This window comes from Labeo rohita, chromosome 5, assembly GCF_022985175.1.
Source record: "Labeo rohita strain BAU-BD-2019 chromosome 5, IGBB_LRoh.1.0, whole genome shotgun sequence".
In the NCBI taxonomy this organism is placed as follows: domain Eukaryota; kingdom Metazoa; phylum Chordata; class Actinopteri; order Cypriniformes; family Cyprinidae; genus Labeo; species Labeo rohita.
Genome location: NC_066873.1, coordinates 37,297,904 through 37,313,870, shown reverse-complemented (window position 1 = coordinate 37,313,870; position 15,967 = coordinate 37,297,904). Strand labels below are relative to the sequence as shown.

The 15,967-nt window shown below is 35.5% G+C and overlaps 1 protein-coding gene across 1 annotated transcript in view; it reads right to left on the bottom strand.

The window, feature by feature from the left end:
* Positions 1-15,967, bottom strand: part of galnt9 (polypeptide N-acetylgalactosaminyltransferase 9) — a 112,977-nt gene that overhangs the window by 30,078 nt on the left and 66,932 nt on the right. Inside the window, exons 5-6 of the mRNA XM_051111095.1 lie at positions 14,757-14,954; positions 6,933-7,050 (exon numbers count right to left, since the gene is read on the bottom strand). Of these exons, the coding sequence (XP_050967052.1) occupies positions 6,933-7,050; positions 14,757-14,954 (316 nt within the window). The remainder of the gene's footprint in view (positions 1-6,932; positions 7,051-14,756; positions 14,955-15,967) is intronic.

Genomic DNA, 15,967 nt, shown 5'->3' with positions numbered 1-15,967 from the left:
CAGTTTTTATGTTGCAAAGTTAGATCTAAGGCTGTCAAATGAATAATCAGGATTAATCACATGCAGAATAAAAGTGTTTACATAAAATGTACAAAGTATGTATAAATACACACGCATACATGTATGTAATCAAATATGTTATATGTATAATTTATACGTACATATAAATATTTTGTAAATAAATATAATATTTTTAAAATATATTTGGTAAACACTGTTATTTTGTATGCGATTAATTGTGAAAAAATCATCTGACAGCCCAAAATAGTTCATCACTTTTTTGTCACAAAACTGTATGTTGATTTTTTATTTCTTAATCTTAAACTATGTTTGTCAACAGAGTGAAATAATTGCCATTAATCTCACATTTTTTATTCATAAAGCAGAATAAAAATTAAATAAAAATAATATTAAAGTAAATTTGCATTTGTAGTGTATATGATTAATATATCATGATATTTAATAGCTAAGTCTCTGTAGTACATGAACAGTGGCATCAGCTCTAAAAGAAAATGTTTAAAATTCAGCTCATGCCATCTTTTCTTTACTTTACAAGCACTTACTTCAAATTGTGACGTTCTTGACATTTGCTCTTTCCCTTTAATATGTGTTTGATAAGCTGTAGTCTCTTTCCCCCCGGCGCCAGCTGCAAGAGTAGTCAGGCTGTCCCAGCCGAGAGCGCCAAGCCGAGAGAAAGCCACCATGAAAAGAAGAACAGCCATCCATTCCTTCTATTTTAACAAATTGTCAAAACTTGGTGCCTCAACTGAAGCACAAAATTACTAGCTCTCTCAGTGCACGTGTACAATGATGGGTAGGTACGCTACAGCGAGAAGATGTACCAGCACACACACACACACACGTAGACACGTAGACACATCGCATCCCTGGAGAACCAGTCCACTGAAACAGCATGATCTGTGGGATGTATCAAAAACCTCATACGAGCCATAACGGAGCCAAGCTCCGGCCCCCCAGAGTGCATGCATCTCTCATCTCCTCTCTCTTTTCACTAAACACAGAACAGGAGAGGTAAAATGAGTTTGTTCCAGATCTGCAGGGTGAGCTAAGCCTAATGGAAATTATAAAACTCAATTTTGCCTCAGAGGAGAAAATAAATATAGATAGTACAGTGAGGAAAATACTGGAACAAACATCTTCTTAGCTCAGGTTTTTACCAGCCTTCTGTGGCGTGTTAATAATTTTGTCAGCTGTCAAGCAATATCTTCAATATACAATTTTAGCTCTTTTTTTTATCTATCTATTTATTTATTAATACACCTTTTTAAACATCTTTTAAAGGGGTCATCGGATGCCCATTTTCCACAAGTTGATTTTTAAGGTCTTCAATGAAAATTTCTCAATGGTAGTGTAAATAACTTTTTACCTTGCCAAAATCAGCTCTGCAAAACTCATCCTGTTTTGGTCGAAGTTGCTTTAAATGTTAATGAGTTCTGCTCGCCCCGCCCCTCTCTTCTCTCTGTGGAGTGACAAGCCTGTTTACTTTAGCCGCGTTTAGCCACTGAACTTGCTAACTAGCACATTATTAGGAAAGGCGCTCGCAAAGATTCATAAAAGCCTTATACTCACTTCTGCCGTAAGTGAAGCTGGATCATGAATGATTTGCGCGAACATGGATATATGTAGATCGGGAGGCGCACTCCCTTCACAAACAAGCGTAATCCACTGCATCTTCAGCGGCTCAGATGTCAGGAGTAAATGACGACCACTATGTTTATTATTACATCCAGCAACACAACACCTCAATCTGAGATATTCTTGTCTAATTTACATCCCTGGTCTGGCATCGAAACAATGCAGATCGGACTGTTACAGCTGATCTGAGGTAAAACGCTCATGTCACTCAACTATGGTGGGAGTGGCCTCTGTTGGTGTGACACCATAAAACTAAATAAAAATGAAATAAGGAAGAGAATATGAACATAAATGGTAATAAGACAGTAATTTAGATTAAACTCACATTTTTGCTGTTGTAATCATCAATAATCAATAATCGGCTGCTGTAATTGGCAATCATCTTAAAATTTCTATAGGGCTAAATTTTTTAACAAGAAAGGAATACAGTAGACTTCTATATAAGCAGTCTTCTTTAATTTGAAATGAGTAGCTGCTCTTGCTAATGGTTTGTGAGCTTGCTGTCGGGTCCAATATAGTTTGCAGTTCCCCATCTTTCATTAACAAGCTCTTTGGAAAGCTACTTTACTTCATGTTATGAGAAAACGTGTCTAAAATGTGCTGGGAAAATGGTTTAAATATGTGATGTGCTAAGGACTCTTGTTAAAAATAACCTAATAAATAAATAAATATAAACAGATACATTTTTCAAAAAGTTCAAAATAAGCCTTTTGCAGCTTATTTTCTGATGTTTTTGGGAGGTTTGTGTTCAAAGGATTCACAAAAATGTTATTTGTCATGACCCTTTTAAAACAAATTACACTACATTCCAGTTTTGATGAGTTTCTTTGTCCTCCTGATGGTTATATCAGATCGGTTGTGATGTTACCTTGAAATGTCTGTGATTCAGAGATCTGAGCTTGTAAACATTTTAGAGTCTGCTGATCTTCTTGAATATGATCCATACAGACAAGGGAATGAGCTCCCAAAGAAAGCGTTCTGTCTCAGTGCCTCAGCCAATTTTCTAAAGCAACTAATAAACACATTCCCCCAATAACCCAATTAAAGAGAAAAGCTGCACTGATCCATGTGGTTAGTCACTAGTTAGTTATGCAAATGAATTCCATCTATCTACATAAAGCAAAGAGAGACAGACGCTCAATAATCAAGCAGCTTCCCATAGTGCATATCAACAGGACAAAATATATGCCTTTGAGTCCATTAAAGCTGCATTCGATTGACCAAAGGGCAAACCAATTGTGAAGGTACAATACGACCTCAAGCGAAGACGCGCTCAGAAAGATTTAAAAGCTTTACAATTCGGCAACATGATCCAAAGGTCATCTTCCTTCTCTCCCTTCACTGGTTTGTTTTGTATTCGCCTTTCAGAGTACGTATGTGTGCGTGTGGGTGTGAAGTGAATCGACGGCAGATGGAAAAGACCCTCTCGCCTGTGTTCATAATGAAAAAATTGCTCCCTTTTGGAAGGTTTGAAGCAAGGACAAAAGTCACTGGAGATCTGACATGCTGCTTTAGCCTCTGTTCAGGTTTTGCTTTACATCTGATTCTACATGAAATCCATCTCATTTAGTCCTTTAAATCATTAGAAAAGGTTCTGCAGAATCCGGTCTGTATCTGAGCAACAGAGTCTCGCTGAATTTGTTCATCGCCATTAGTTTCATCAGACCTGAATAAAGGAGGGAAAAAAACGACTATATGAAAAGGCCATTTTATGAAACAGTGTTTCCCCTGCCTTTATTTTAGGGGGGTGGCCCGCCCCCCCAATGGCACCCCCCGCCCCCCTTGAAGGTCAAGTTAATTTTATTTCATTTTATTTTCTATACAGTGCCAGATTACAACAAATGTCATTTAAGGTTACCTTTCCTATAGAACAGGTCTATACCTTGTTCTTTTATTAAACAAACTAAATGGTCTTATGTTTTTTATCTTATTTACACGATGCGCGTCTACAATTTCTCCCGCGCGAAAGCACGGACGGGATCGCGGAGTTCATTAATAAAAACGGAATTTACTCTATAGAGCGGAATGCCACTGAATTTGTAAATTTTTGGATGAATAAATCAAAACTAGGTCTGTCACTTAATTCATTAGCAATATGGACTAATGTCTGTGAATATTAAATGGTTTAGATATGAATCCTGCATATTCCACTTGGCTCTGCATGTATAAATGGCGGAAACGCAGTTTTGTTTACTACACAAATACTGAAGCATACGTGAGGCTCGCTGTGATTTTCGGCCTCTGCATCTCATTATATGAAAACTTGAACACATGAATCTCCAGAGCTGCTGTAAGAGTCATTTCATGTGAATTTTACCATTTCATTTGAGAAAATTAGCATCATATCAAACTGTATGCACACAGAAACTTCACGGCAACCTGTCAAAATAAAAGTATGGTTTAACGTGTAACAGAAATATATTACTCTTGTATTACTTTTGTACAGTATAATGTACTTTATATATATATATATTTACAACCAGATTAACCACTTAGTTGTAGAAAAAAAAATCTACAATTATTATTAAAACTTTTTTTTTTACAGAATATTCACACAAATTTTCTTCCATGTATTAATTTTAACAGTAAAACTTTTTTTTGCCAAAAAATAAAAGGGTTTAATTTTCATTTCATTAAAAATAAATAAATGTTTAATGCCTTCATTTGATTATCAGAAAAATTAAAACACAAACATTTCTAAAAAAAAAAAAAAAAGATTGAAAGAAAAAGATTGTAGGGCCCTATTGCAGAGTTTTGGACTCTTTTTTTTCACTGAAATAAATGTTTTTTTATTATACAGAGAGTAAAGTACCGAAAAAAGGCATCCCTGTGCAGCATCTTCATATACTGCAAGTTAAACACTGTTACTAAGATAACAGCATCTGCAAAATTCACAGATGTAAATGAAACTCCAGAGGTCTGAAAAATCTGCAGCTGGAAAAGAAAGTAAACAAATTTGTTGATAATCCTCATGCCATAAAACAGCGCTCACAAAAAAGGACCCCTGTGAGTCACCCTCCCTCAGCCTATGAACTCCTGCTTGCATTGGTAAAACAGCAAAATGTCACTTCAGGATAAAATCTAACTGATATACACTAAATGCAATTACTTTGGGCTGTAAGTGTCAATTCAGCTCTTTCTAAGCCACTTTACAGCACTTTTAATTTCCCTCGTGGGCATTTGGGACAACTTCACACAAATTAAACTCCCATCATACCGCTGCACATTTCTTCTAATGTTTTTTAGTCTTCATATAACCTATTCAATCAGAGCCTAGTGCTCTACAATATCCTGTCTTTCGACTCCCTGCTTCTCTTCTTTACAGAGTGAACTAAGGTTGTCTGTTTGGTGTGGCATAAGGTTAATTATTAAATATGTAGCTGTCAGTCAAAGTTATCCCTCCTGAATGAGCTGCATCAGCTTTGGAGGATTAACCAGAGGCTGAGATGGATCATATGTGCCATCACTGTGTTCGGCATCAATAAGCATTTGGTTTATTTCAAAGCTGGGAATTTGATGCATTTGCTAAATTGGAAATTCTGTCATTTTTGTCTGTTACAAGAAACCTTCTGCAGCATGTAATGACGGAACAAATGGAATTCACACTGAACAGCCTGCTGGGCTCATGCAAAAGATAAGAACACATGCTAATATAGGATAGAGTGGGGTAAGGTATAGTTTACCCAAAAATAAATTTAATTCAACACGAGAGTGAGCAAATGATTACATAAATTTCAATTTTCTTTGAATGAATAGCTCAGCCTAAAATGAAAAAGTTGTCTATGATATATTTCTTCTAAACATGCAGCATTATTGTAATGTTTTTAGCAGCTGTTTGGACTCTGATAGTTTGATCCTGATGGCACCCATTCAGTGCAGAGGATCCGTTGGTGAGCAAGTGATTTAACGCTAAATTTCTCCAAATCTGTTCTGATGAAGAGACAAAGTCATCTACATCTTTAATGACCTGAGGGTGAGTACATTTTCAGCAAATTTTCATTTTTGGGTGAGCTACTACTTTAAGTCCACTAGATCAAGCAATTTCAAACTAGGCTCAGAAAAAAATGTGCTAAAATGTAAAACAGTAAGAATCTCATCAAAAGTGGACTGTGAAATATTGGTAAATATGAGAATAATTCACATTTCAAATAGAAAGTCTTTTGATTTGATGTATAAATTAGTCTGGATATGTGACGGATACACTCAATGCCATATTTGTTGTACAAAAACAAACAAAAATGTCCTTAAAAATAAGTATCAGCAGATAAGCCGCTATGCAAAATATCAGAACATGATGCTGTTGGGGTGCAAACAGTCGCTGTGCAATTTTAATCAATACTAATTCTGTAAAACGCCTTTGACGTTTCAGTAAAACTGTTGATTCGGACTTAATGCTGATATGCAAAAGAAAGTACAACATTCTAGGAAACTAACCGCAAAGAAAACCACAAATGACTCAGTCTGCTTTTGTATCAACTGTCACTGAAACTTAACAAACAGACAATTGAAACTGTCTCCAATCAAACGTTTCAAACAGTACTATTCGTCTCCATAGTTCAGTCTGTCATCAGGCTGAAAAGACATTTCTGTCAACCAACACTGGCAATGAATCTTTAAAATGAATTAAAGGATTTTTATCCAAATTATGCAAATCTTCCAAGGATATTCACACCCCACAGAAAGAACCGCTTCTGAATTTAAACAAGTTCAATTCTCCATTGGCTCACAGACCATGTGGGCCATGAAATTTCTCTCAGGGCCTGCAGCTGCAGGAATATACTTTCTTTTTACCCTACCGCCTTTAAAGCATTCAAGCTTGTGTAATTTGGCACTGAGTACTTTCATTTCCTTCGGGCAACATATTTACTCCTTGATGCAGGGGGGAATCTGCATGCTTACGTCTCTAGTATGACGCCTTGGGTATGAAAGCATAAAGAAATGTAATTAATCATATGTCAAATTCTCAGGCTTTGTAGATAGAGTCAATTATATCATCACCTGTGAATTTACAGAGAAGATGGCAACAATCGTAAATTGTAATTTCTGAGAAGGTCTCATATGTTAAAACACCTCCATGCTTAATGAATCCCAATTACATGAATACAGTGGACTGTGAAAGTCTCAACTGAACAAAATTAATGAGGCAGACACTTATTTGTCTCTATTACAATTTAAAACGGTTTTATGTGAAAATTTTTACATCAACAAACTTCACTTGTCAAAGGCAAATAATGACATGAGTGCACAAATATGGATTTAGGAAGGACCGTACTTACCCTCATACCAAGTTCAATGTTCTCTCCTCCGTAGACCTCCATGCCTGGATCAAGCAGTCCAATTTCTCCAAAATACTCACGATCCACCACAAAAGAGCAGCCAATCATTGCAGGTGTCCTGTGCACAAGAAATATACATGAGCAGTGCATTCATATTCAGAAAGACTGGATGGGCACATGGAATGACAGACATACAGACAATTAGATAAATGGATGGATGGCAGGATGGATTGATGAACGGACGGGTGGATGGATGGATAGGAATTTTTAGAAAGAAAGAAAGAAAGAAAGAAAGAAAGGGTAGATAGACAAATGGATGGATGGATGGATAGACAGACAGACGATTGGATAGAGCGATGGACAGATGAATGGATGAATGGATAGGAATTCTTTAGAAAGAAAGAAAAAAAGAAAGGATAGATAGACAAATGGATAGATAGATAGATGGATGGACAGATAGACAGACAGATACACATGAATGGATAGAGCGATGTATAGATGAATGGATGGATGGATGGATAGATGAATGGATGGATGAATAGAAAAGAAAGAAAGAAAGAAAGAAAGAAAAAGAAAAAGGATAGACAATGGATGGATGCATGGATGAATGGATGGATGGACAGATGGATAGACAGATAGACAAATAGATAGAGCGATGGATAGATGGATGGATAGGAAAGAAAGAAAGAAAGAAAGAAAGAAAGAAAGAAAGAAAGACAATGGATAGATAGATGCATGGATGAATGGATCGATGAACGGATGGATGGACAGATGGATAGACAGATAGACAAATGGAAAGAGCGTTGATAGATACGAAAGAAAGAAAGAAAGAAAGAAACAAACAAACAAACAAAAACAAACAAACAAACAAAAACAAAGGATAGATAGACACATGGATAGATAGATGGATGCATGGATGGATGGATGGATGGATGAACGGATGGATGGGCAGATGGACAGACAGACAAATGGATAAAGCGACAGACAGATGAATGGATGGATAGGAAAGAAAGAAAGAAAGGATAGATAGACAAATGGATAGATAGATGATGCATGGATGGATGAATGGATGATTGGACAAATGGATAGATAGACGAATGGATAGAGTGATGGATAGATGAATGGATGGATGGGTGGATGGATGACAGACAGACAGACAGACAGATATGATACATAGATAGAAAAATAGATACAAGGATGGATAGAACAACAGATAAAACGACAGGCAGAACAAGCTGACTTTGAATATGTCTGGGGAAAGAGGTGCTGATGAATTAATAAGTCTCAGAGAGAGAAGTCGACTGGAAATCATTTACGAATCAGAGGTTGCAGAATTTGCCCTCTCACAGAGCATGAAGAATTTCTGTTGAGTGGGAGTGAGATGAGCCAGAAGTCATATGTAAAGTAGAAACTGTGTGTGTTTAAACCGAAATCCACACCACTGAGAGACTGTGTGCTGAGATTAATCAGGCATATAGTTGAGAAAAGTGTTTATTTGTTTTTGTAAGTGCTACTCTCTTTCTTCCCACTCTCCCTGTATTCCCACACGGTTTCTTGCTCTTTGCCGTGTAATATTAAAACAACTCCACATATGGCAGTTTGCTGAGATGGCAGTTATCTCTAGTTTCTCAGGTCAGAGATGCACTCAATTTAAAAACCCTTTCCAAGGTGTCCAAAGTAAATGTCAAAATGAGATATATGATACTTTTGTACAATTAATTACAGTAATTTGATGTGTTTAAATGAAAACACGCATATTAGCAAAAATGTGAAAGCCTTGTGTGAAAAAAGTATGTTGGGGTCATAGCAAGAACTGAGTTTTGTAAATGCTTACAGAGTTTACTTTTTACTTGTGTTCCTTCTAAAACTCTTGCCTTTTGTTACAAAAACTTTTGGGTCAGATCTAAGGTTTGTTGCCAACACAGCAAGGGGCAAGACGATTTTGAGTTGCCTCTACAAGCCTGTCAACTCTCCACAGACAAAAGATCTGTTGTGTTTCAGAAACTAAAGATGAGCTTAAAATTGAATGCCATTTTTGGTTTGGTGCTTTGCTGGTGGGTTGAAAGTGAATTGTTTGTTGGCTAACCACAGGTGGGCTTCTTTGAGAGACTAATGAATGCTACATGTACAAACATTTCTACTGTGATCAATTATTTAGATCACAAAGAAGGGAGGAAAAAAAGTCTTTGTGTAAACAGCGCTTTCTTAAGGAAAATATTTCACTTATTTCAGTATTGATTTAACTGTGATTTAGTAGAACTCAGTCACTACAGATACTTTTGCAAAGAGCAGATAGTTTGAAAAGAAATGTTTTCATTGCAGGAGTAGTCTGTGTGGTATGCTCTATTGACATTCTTTTTTTTTTTTTTTTTTTTGCTCTTGCAGTCAAGTACAGTGACTAAAATATTCACACCCTTGGAATATTTTATGTTTTATTTTCTAACAACATTGACAACGGACAAAGGAATTGAACAAAGGAATCCACTTTGGCCGTTTGTAACAATCAACAGAAAAATATTCTTTTGTCAGACAAACTCTTGCATTTGTAAAGCATCTGCTAAATGCATAAATGTCTATTGTTTTTTTAATAATAATCCTATTCAAACGTACAGTATTTCATATAACTGCAGGTCTTTAATGTCATATTTCTGATACATAAATAAAAAACTTAATTTCTGTAATTTCTTTCTACATTTTGTAAGCACTATGTTCACACATTAGTGAAAAATAAATATTTTATGCTAAGTATGCTACAAATATATTTACATATTATGTACTTAAAAATACCATGAAATTGTACTTTTAGTATACTAAACTGGTATATTTAAAGTCTGCTAAATTGGAGCGTCTAATTTTGTATTTAATGCACTTTGATTGTGTGGACGTAGTGCTGAAGTCCAACCAAATATATGATGAAGTACAGTTTTATGCGAAAGTTTGTGAACCCCTTGCAGAATCTGTGAAAATGCAAATACAAAATGCATGTTATTTTTTATTTAGTACTGTCCTGAGTAAGATATTTTACATAAAAGATGTTTACATATAGACCACAAGACAAAAAAAAAAAAAAAAAAAAAAAAAAAAAAAAATGCAGAAATCATTAAAATAACCCCCTGCAAAACTTTTTGAACCCTTGGTTCATAATACTGTTTGTGGTTACCTGGATGATCTATGACTGTTTTTTTTTTTTGTCCCTTGTTTGTTCTGAACAGTTAAACTGAGCACTGTTCTTCAGAAAAAAATCCTCCAGGTCCTGCAGATTCTTACATTTTCCAGCATCTTTTGCATATTTGAACCTTTAAAAAAGGTTGAAACATTCACTAATGTTCCAGAAGGAAACACAATGCATTAAGAGCTGGGGGATGAAAACTTTTTGAATTTGAAGATCAAGGTAAATTGTACTTAATTTGTCTTCGGGGAAACATGCAATTATCTTCTGTTGTTTCCAAAGGGCATTACTAAATGGAAATATATATATATATATATTTTAACAAAATAAGAAACAAATTGGACATCTTCATCCTGTTCAAAAGTTTTCACCCCGGCTTTTAATGCATCGTGTTTCCCTCTGGAGCATCAGTGAATGTTTGAACCTTTTTTAATAGTTGTGTTTGAGTCCCTCAGTTGTCCTCAGTGTGAAAAGATGGATATTGAAATCACACAGTCACTGCTGGAAAGAGTTCAAATATGCAAAAGATGCTGAAAACCTGAAGAATCTGCAGGACTTGGAGGATTTTTTTTTTCTGAAGAACAGTGCTCAGTTTAACTCTTCAGAGCAAACAAGGGATTCATGAACAACCATCACAAAACAAAAAAACAGTCATAGATCATCCAGATAACCACACACATTAGGGTTCCCGAAGTTTTGCAGGTGGTTATTTTAATAATTTCAGCTATTTTTTTGTCTTGTGGACTATATGAAAACATCTTTTATGTCAAATATCTTACTCAGGACAGTACTAAATAAAAAATATGCAAAATATACAGCATGCATTTTGTATGATCTCGCTTATTTTGTTAAAGTTATTAACATTTTTAAAGATTCTGCGAGGGCTCACAAACTTTCACATAAGTGGAACTATTGCAAGTATACTTTAGGTTCACTTTAAATGTTTTGCATTTATTATTATATGATATTATTTAAAGATGATACAATCCTCATCAATAGTGACATTAAAACATATTTTAGGCTTAATATTAAGAAATGTGCATTGTGCACAAGTAGTACTCCACATAAAGTTTAATTACAATTTTTATATCAGCAAGTCTCGAGCGATATGTCAGTAAATATGTTAATAAACTTGAACTACACTTAGCATAAAATAAATGCTGTTTCAGTCAATTACTTTCTTACTAGGGCAGCCTAGCCAAACTGGTCTTTTCTGGAAAATGTTTATGTGGAATATCATAGGAATCATGGCGTTTCTCCCCTTAGAGCGACTAATTGCTTATTTACAGACATTTGAACTGGACTGTCCTTCATTTAACAGTAAACATGAATCATTTAAATAAACCCTGCTGCAGTGTGCTATGAGTATTGGGATTCTCAGTGCTGAATAGCCACAGGCTAGCTGAGCCACAGTGGATACACAGAGAGCTTGAGAGAAGTGGAGCTGGAATGATTTCCAATAGCGCACCTCATTGACACACTGCAGGCCTGCGGGCGGCCATTTTAACCTGTCAATATCAGCACTTCAGAAAAGGGCTGCATGGACAATGACTGCTGCCTTTTTCTGAAATGAGATTTTGTTCAAACGTTTAACTCATATTGTTACCTCAGGTCACATATATGTGTTTTTTTCTTGTTTAATTAAGGGTTTGAGGTACAGTAGAAATCAATCTGGAGAGGTTCTAATTATATTAGTCTAACCCTCATGTTATGTTCCAGCAATTTTGACCTGGAGAGGATTTTCTTTTTCTCTGAAAATGCTAGTTAACGTTATTGCACTGGGATAAAACATCTCACTGATCTGAGTTTATGCACCTCAGGTTTTGGTTGATTACTGCAAAAAATGATCCACAAGTAAAGCTTTTTTCCCCTCAAAAGCTAAGGTGCATAAGCTCAGATCAATGAGGCCTCACAATCAGTTTCAAAAAGAAATACAAAACTTGTGCTAATTGAACGCAAACAAGTTCACAAAAGATTAAATCCAAGATTTGGTGATAATATAACATAATGAGAGTTTTGCAAGCAATCTTTGAACACCGATAACACCAAATTAGCTAAAGGATTTTAAGCACAGAGCAAGGACTAAATTAGTTTGGAAAGACTCACTAATTAAGATCCTAAAGCTGTAGCTCATCTGGTGAGGCATGACGCTAGCAACACACAGATCCTGAGTTTAATTCCCAAGGAACACACTTGCTGATAAAACATTTATACCTTGAATGCACTTTGGATAAAAGCTTCTGCCAAACATGTAAAAAGAAAAAGCAACAACTTTGCTTTAAAAGATGTCTTAGGCACATACAACATAGGCTGATAATGCTATATTTACAATAAATAAAAGTAAATAGGTTTGCTATATGTGAATTTGCCTGTGATAGCAGACATGCAAGCTTTTTGAGTTTTAGTGACAGTTAAATTCAGCTATACAAACAGTGCAAATGACTTTAATAAGTACATTTACACAAGAAACGTATATGTTTTAGATGCTACGTTCTACATACAAAAATGTATGTGTACACTTTAAGTACAAATAGCTATGAAACAAATGAGCTCTTGGATGCTACTGAAAAAACAAAACTTTTCAGTAACCAATATGTGGCATCACAGGGATCATCTCCAGTAATATTGGGCTATAGGCCTAGTTTCTCTCTCCAAATAGCTATCAGTCAGAGACATGAATAATGAATGGGATTTCTGCTGTCCTGATACTCTCACACAATAGTGACCTTGACCAGATTTCATACGAAATGAAAAAGTCCACTCTCCTCCAGCAGGGTATATCCATTGCTCTCAGGGGTTTAGGACTGAGCTGTAACAAAGCTCATTTCACCAAGTTGGTTTTAAGCATAAAATGAGTATTTCACTGTAGAGGTTCATGATTGGAGAATTGCAGTGTGGCAGGGCTGGATAACATAAAAATGTTGGCTGCGGTATGACACCAGCCTCTGCATCTTGTTATGAATACCAAATCAATATCTTCCAATAATTCCTAATTAATCTTTTTTGTTGTTGTTGTTGATAATATAAACTTATTACAATTCTACTTGCATGAAGTATCTGTACTCTTAAAAATGTCTTAATTGCACTGCATTAGTGGCATCTACAAACAAATCTTAGATGTAATTAGTGCTGCGACAATAAATCGAGCCATTGTGATTCGTGGATTGATTCTGAGATTTTCCGAACGGATCACGGTTTTCTCTGGAATTGATTCTGAGCTTAGTTTTTAATAGCAGATGGTGCTCTAATCTAGTTTTTAACCGCACACTCAAACGCTCATCTCGGCTCAGAATGCTTTTATGACATGAGATTAATGTAAACACAGCCTTACAAACACCCTTATAATTCGCTTCAACCTTTTTGAACTTTATGAATGATTATTTTAGGTTCAAGTGTGTGTAAGGAATTGGAAGCAAGCAGAATACGGATGTATTAAAAACTGCTATTAAAAACTAAGCTTAGAATTCAATTTGAGAGAGAACCACAACGCATTTGGAAATTTGATGCAGAATCATTTCTTGATTCGCGCTGCATTAATTTTAGTGCTGTCAAAACGATTAATCATGATTAATCGCATCCAAAATAAAGTTTTTGTTTACAGAATATATGTGTACTGTGTGTATTTATTTTGTATATATAAATACACAAACATACAGTATATGTGGCCCTGGACCACAAAACCAGTCATAAGGGAAATTGAAATTGTGTGTATTTATATATACATAATAAATATACACAGTACACACATACAGTATTATGTAAACAAACAGATTTATTTTGGATGCGATTAATCATTTAACAGCACTCATCGATTTATTTTTTAGTCCTGGATGTAATGTCACTATACTGATTTATATTTAATGTTTGACAACCAGTAAGTGTATAAATTTCTTGTCTTTTTGTATATACATGCATCCAAAATCAACAGTTTCTATTATATTTCATGCTTTTAGTGACAGTTAAATTCAGCTATACAAACAGTGCAAATGACTTTAATGACTTTATATCTCCAAATACCTTTTGGTATGCAAGTAATATTTGAACAAAAATATGAGATTTCATTCTTGTAGACCTCTGATGATAATTAAACTGAGACCTCGACAAACAGAAGTGCTATCAAACATAATATTAATACTGTTTCACTTATTTTAATGTGCTGATCAGCCATTTTGGATCCTGAAGTCTGGGTTTTTGTGGTTCCCCTGGGTTTCCGAGTCTGAATTGAGTTTCGGGTAGTCAGAACTTTTATCGTCACATTGTGTTACTGCATACGTTTTATTACTTCATCCATTTCCTGGGAATCAAATCTTACATGATCCTGTTGTTACAACCGTCTGAACTAAAATTCCGAGTAGCAGCACACTGTCGTGTAGGTCAGACACCAAAAATATCAAAAACAGTGATGTCTAACTGTGGTAACCCATGGTAGTTTTTTAGTACTGGCTGTGCAATGTGGATTGAAAAGTTTTTCTGCACTGTATGAAATAACACAGACAAATCCTTCAAGCAAGCAAAAACATTCATACATTTATTGCACATCCAGGAAACTAGCACCACCTTATCACTTCTAAAATATTCATCTGTTATATCCCTGGTCATTTATATTTCAGAGAAAGTCCTCATGCATTATGGAGCGGACCACTGGATGCCCTTACCTGATGGGGGCAGTCTCATCGCCTTTGTCCAGCCAATCCTGTGGTGGGATGATGTACATGCACCAGAGGCCCCAGTTGTAGCCGTGAGCCGCATTAGCGTATTGTTGTACCTCAAAGGTGTTGTACTTGATATTATCTATCGCAGGGAGGATTATCCTAGTGTGATCTTCTTTCACTCTGGTGAGGATAGGTTCAGCCCTGAATAAATGATAGAGATCAGAAATAAAAAGAAAGAGAAAGAGATTGAGAGTTGAGACATACTGAGCCTTTCTTGCTTTCAGTGCAAATAGTGATCGTTACATTCCTGGTACAAAGAGCAACAGAGGTAAAACAAGTGTTAGGATGTCAATGTGAAATGTTCTTGCAATATTTTGTTAAAATGTTCTCCAAAACGCCTGTACTAGAGGTTGAAAGCAGGATTGATGAGGGAACTACTATTCTACAACTGGGAAACATTTTTACACTGAATGCGCAGAATGTATGAATCGTCTCAGATTTCATCAGTGTGTTTTCAATAGCAAACTGTATTTAACAAGATATAATTTTCAAAGTTTCTTTTTGCATTTGATGAATAATTAAAGTTGATGACAAGGTGTTACATTTGTGAAAACTAATACAACATCACACACTCCACATACTTAATTGCAAATGTCTCTAGCAAACTGACAGTGTAAATAACCAAAACAAATTAAATGCTACTTTCTTATTCAATTCATCCACCTAGTATATCGCTTCTGCGTTTACTTTAAAATACATGTGGCTGTTTCCAAGAATAATCTTGGGTAGAAAATTGATTCTGTCATTTTTGGAAACAAGCTTGTATTCCATTATCAAAACCGGTGTTGGTTTAAAAGGAGAACAATCAAGCCTGACAGTGTAATCATCACATATTGACATTTGCAGCAGAAGCAAACACAAGACTAACAAGAAAACCTGCAAAAATTTTCCATCAGTCCCTCCTATCAATGTCCTTTTTTTTTTTGTACCGTTTACACTAGCTCAAATCATTTTTGTCTAGCATCATTCTTTGACTTCTGAATGTACTATTTGTTCATGTCTCTTCCATTGGTGTCCTTCATCTTTTTTAAGGTCATCTTTAAAAAGCTCAATCACATTAAGATAATGATCAACACTGAGATAAGAGTTTATAGGGCTGTGAATGGTGCTTTCAGAAAAAAAAAAACAGCCTGCTGAGAGGCTTCTTAATGTAA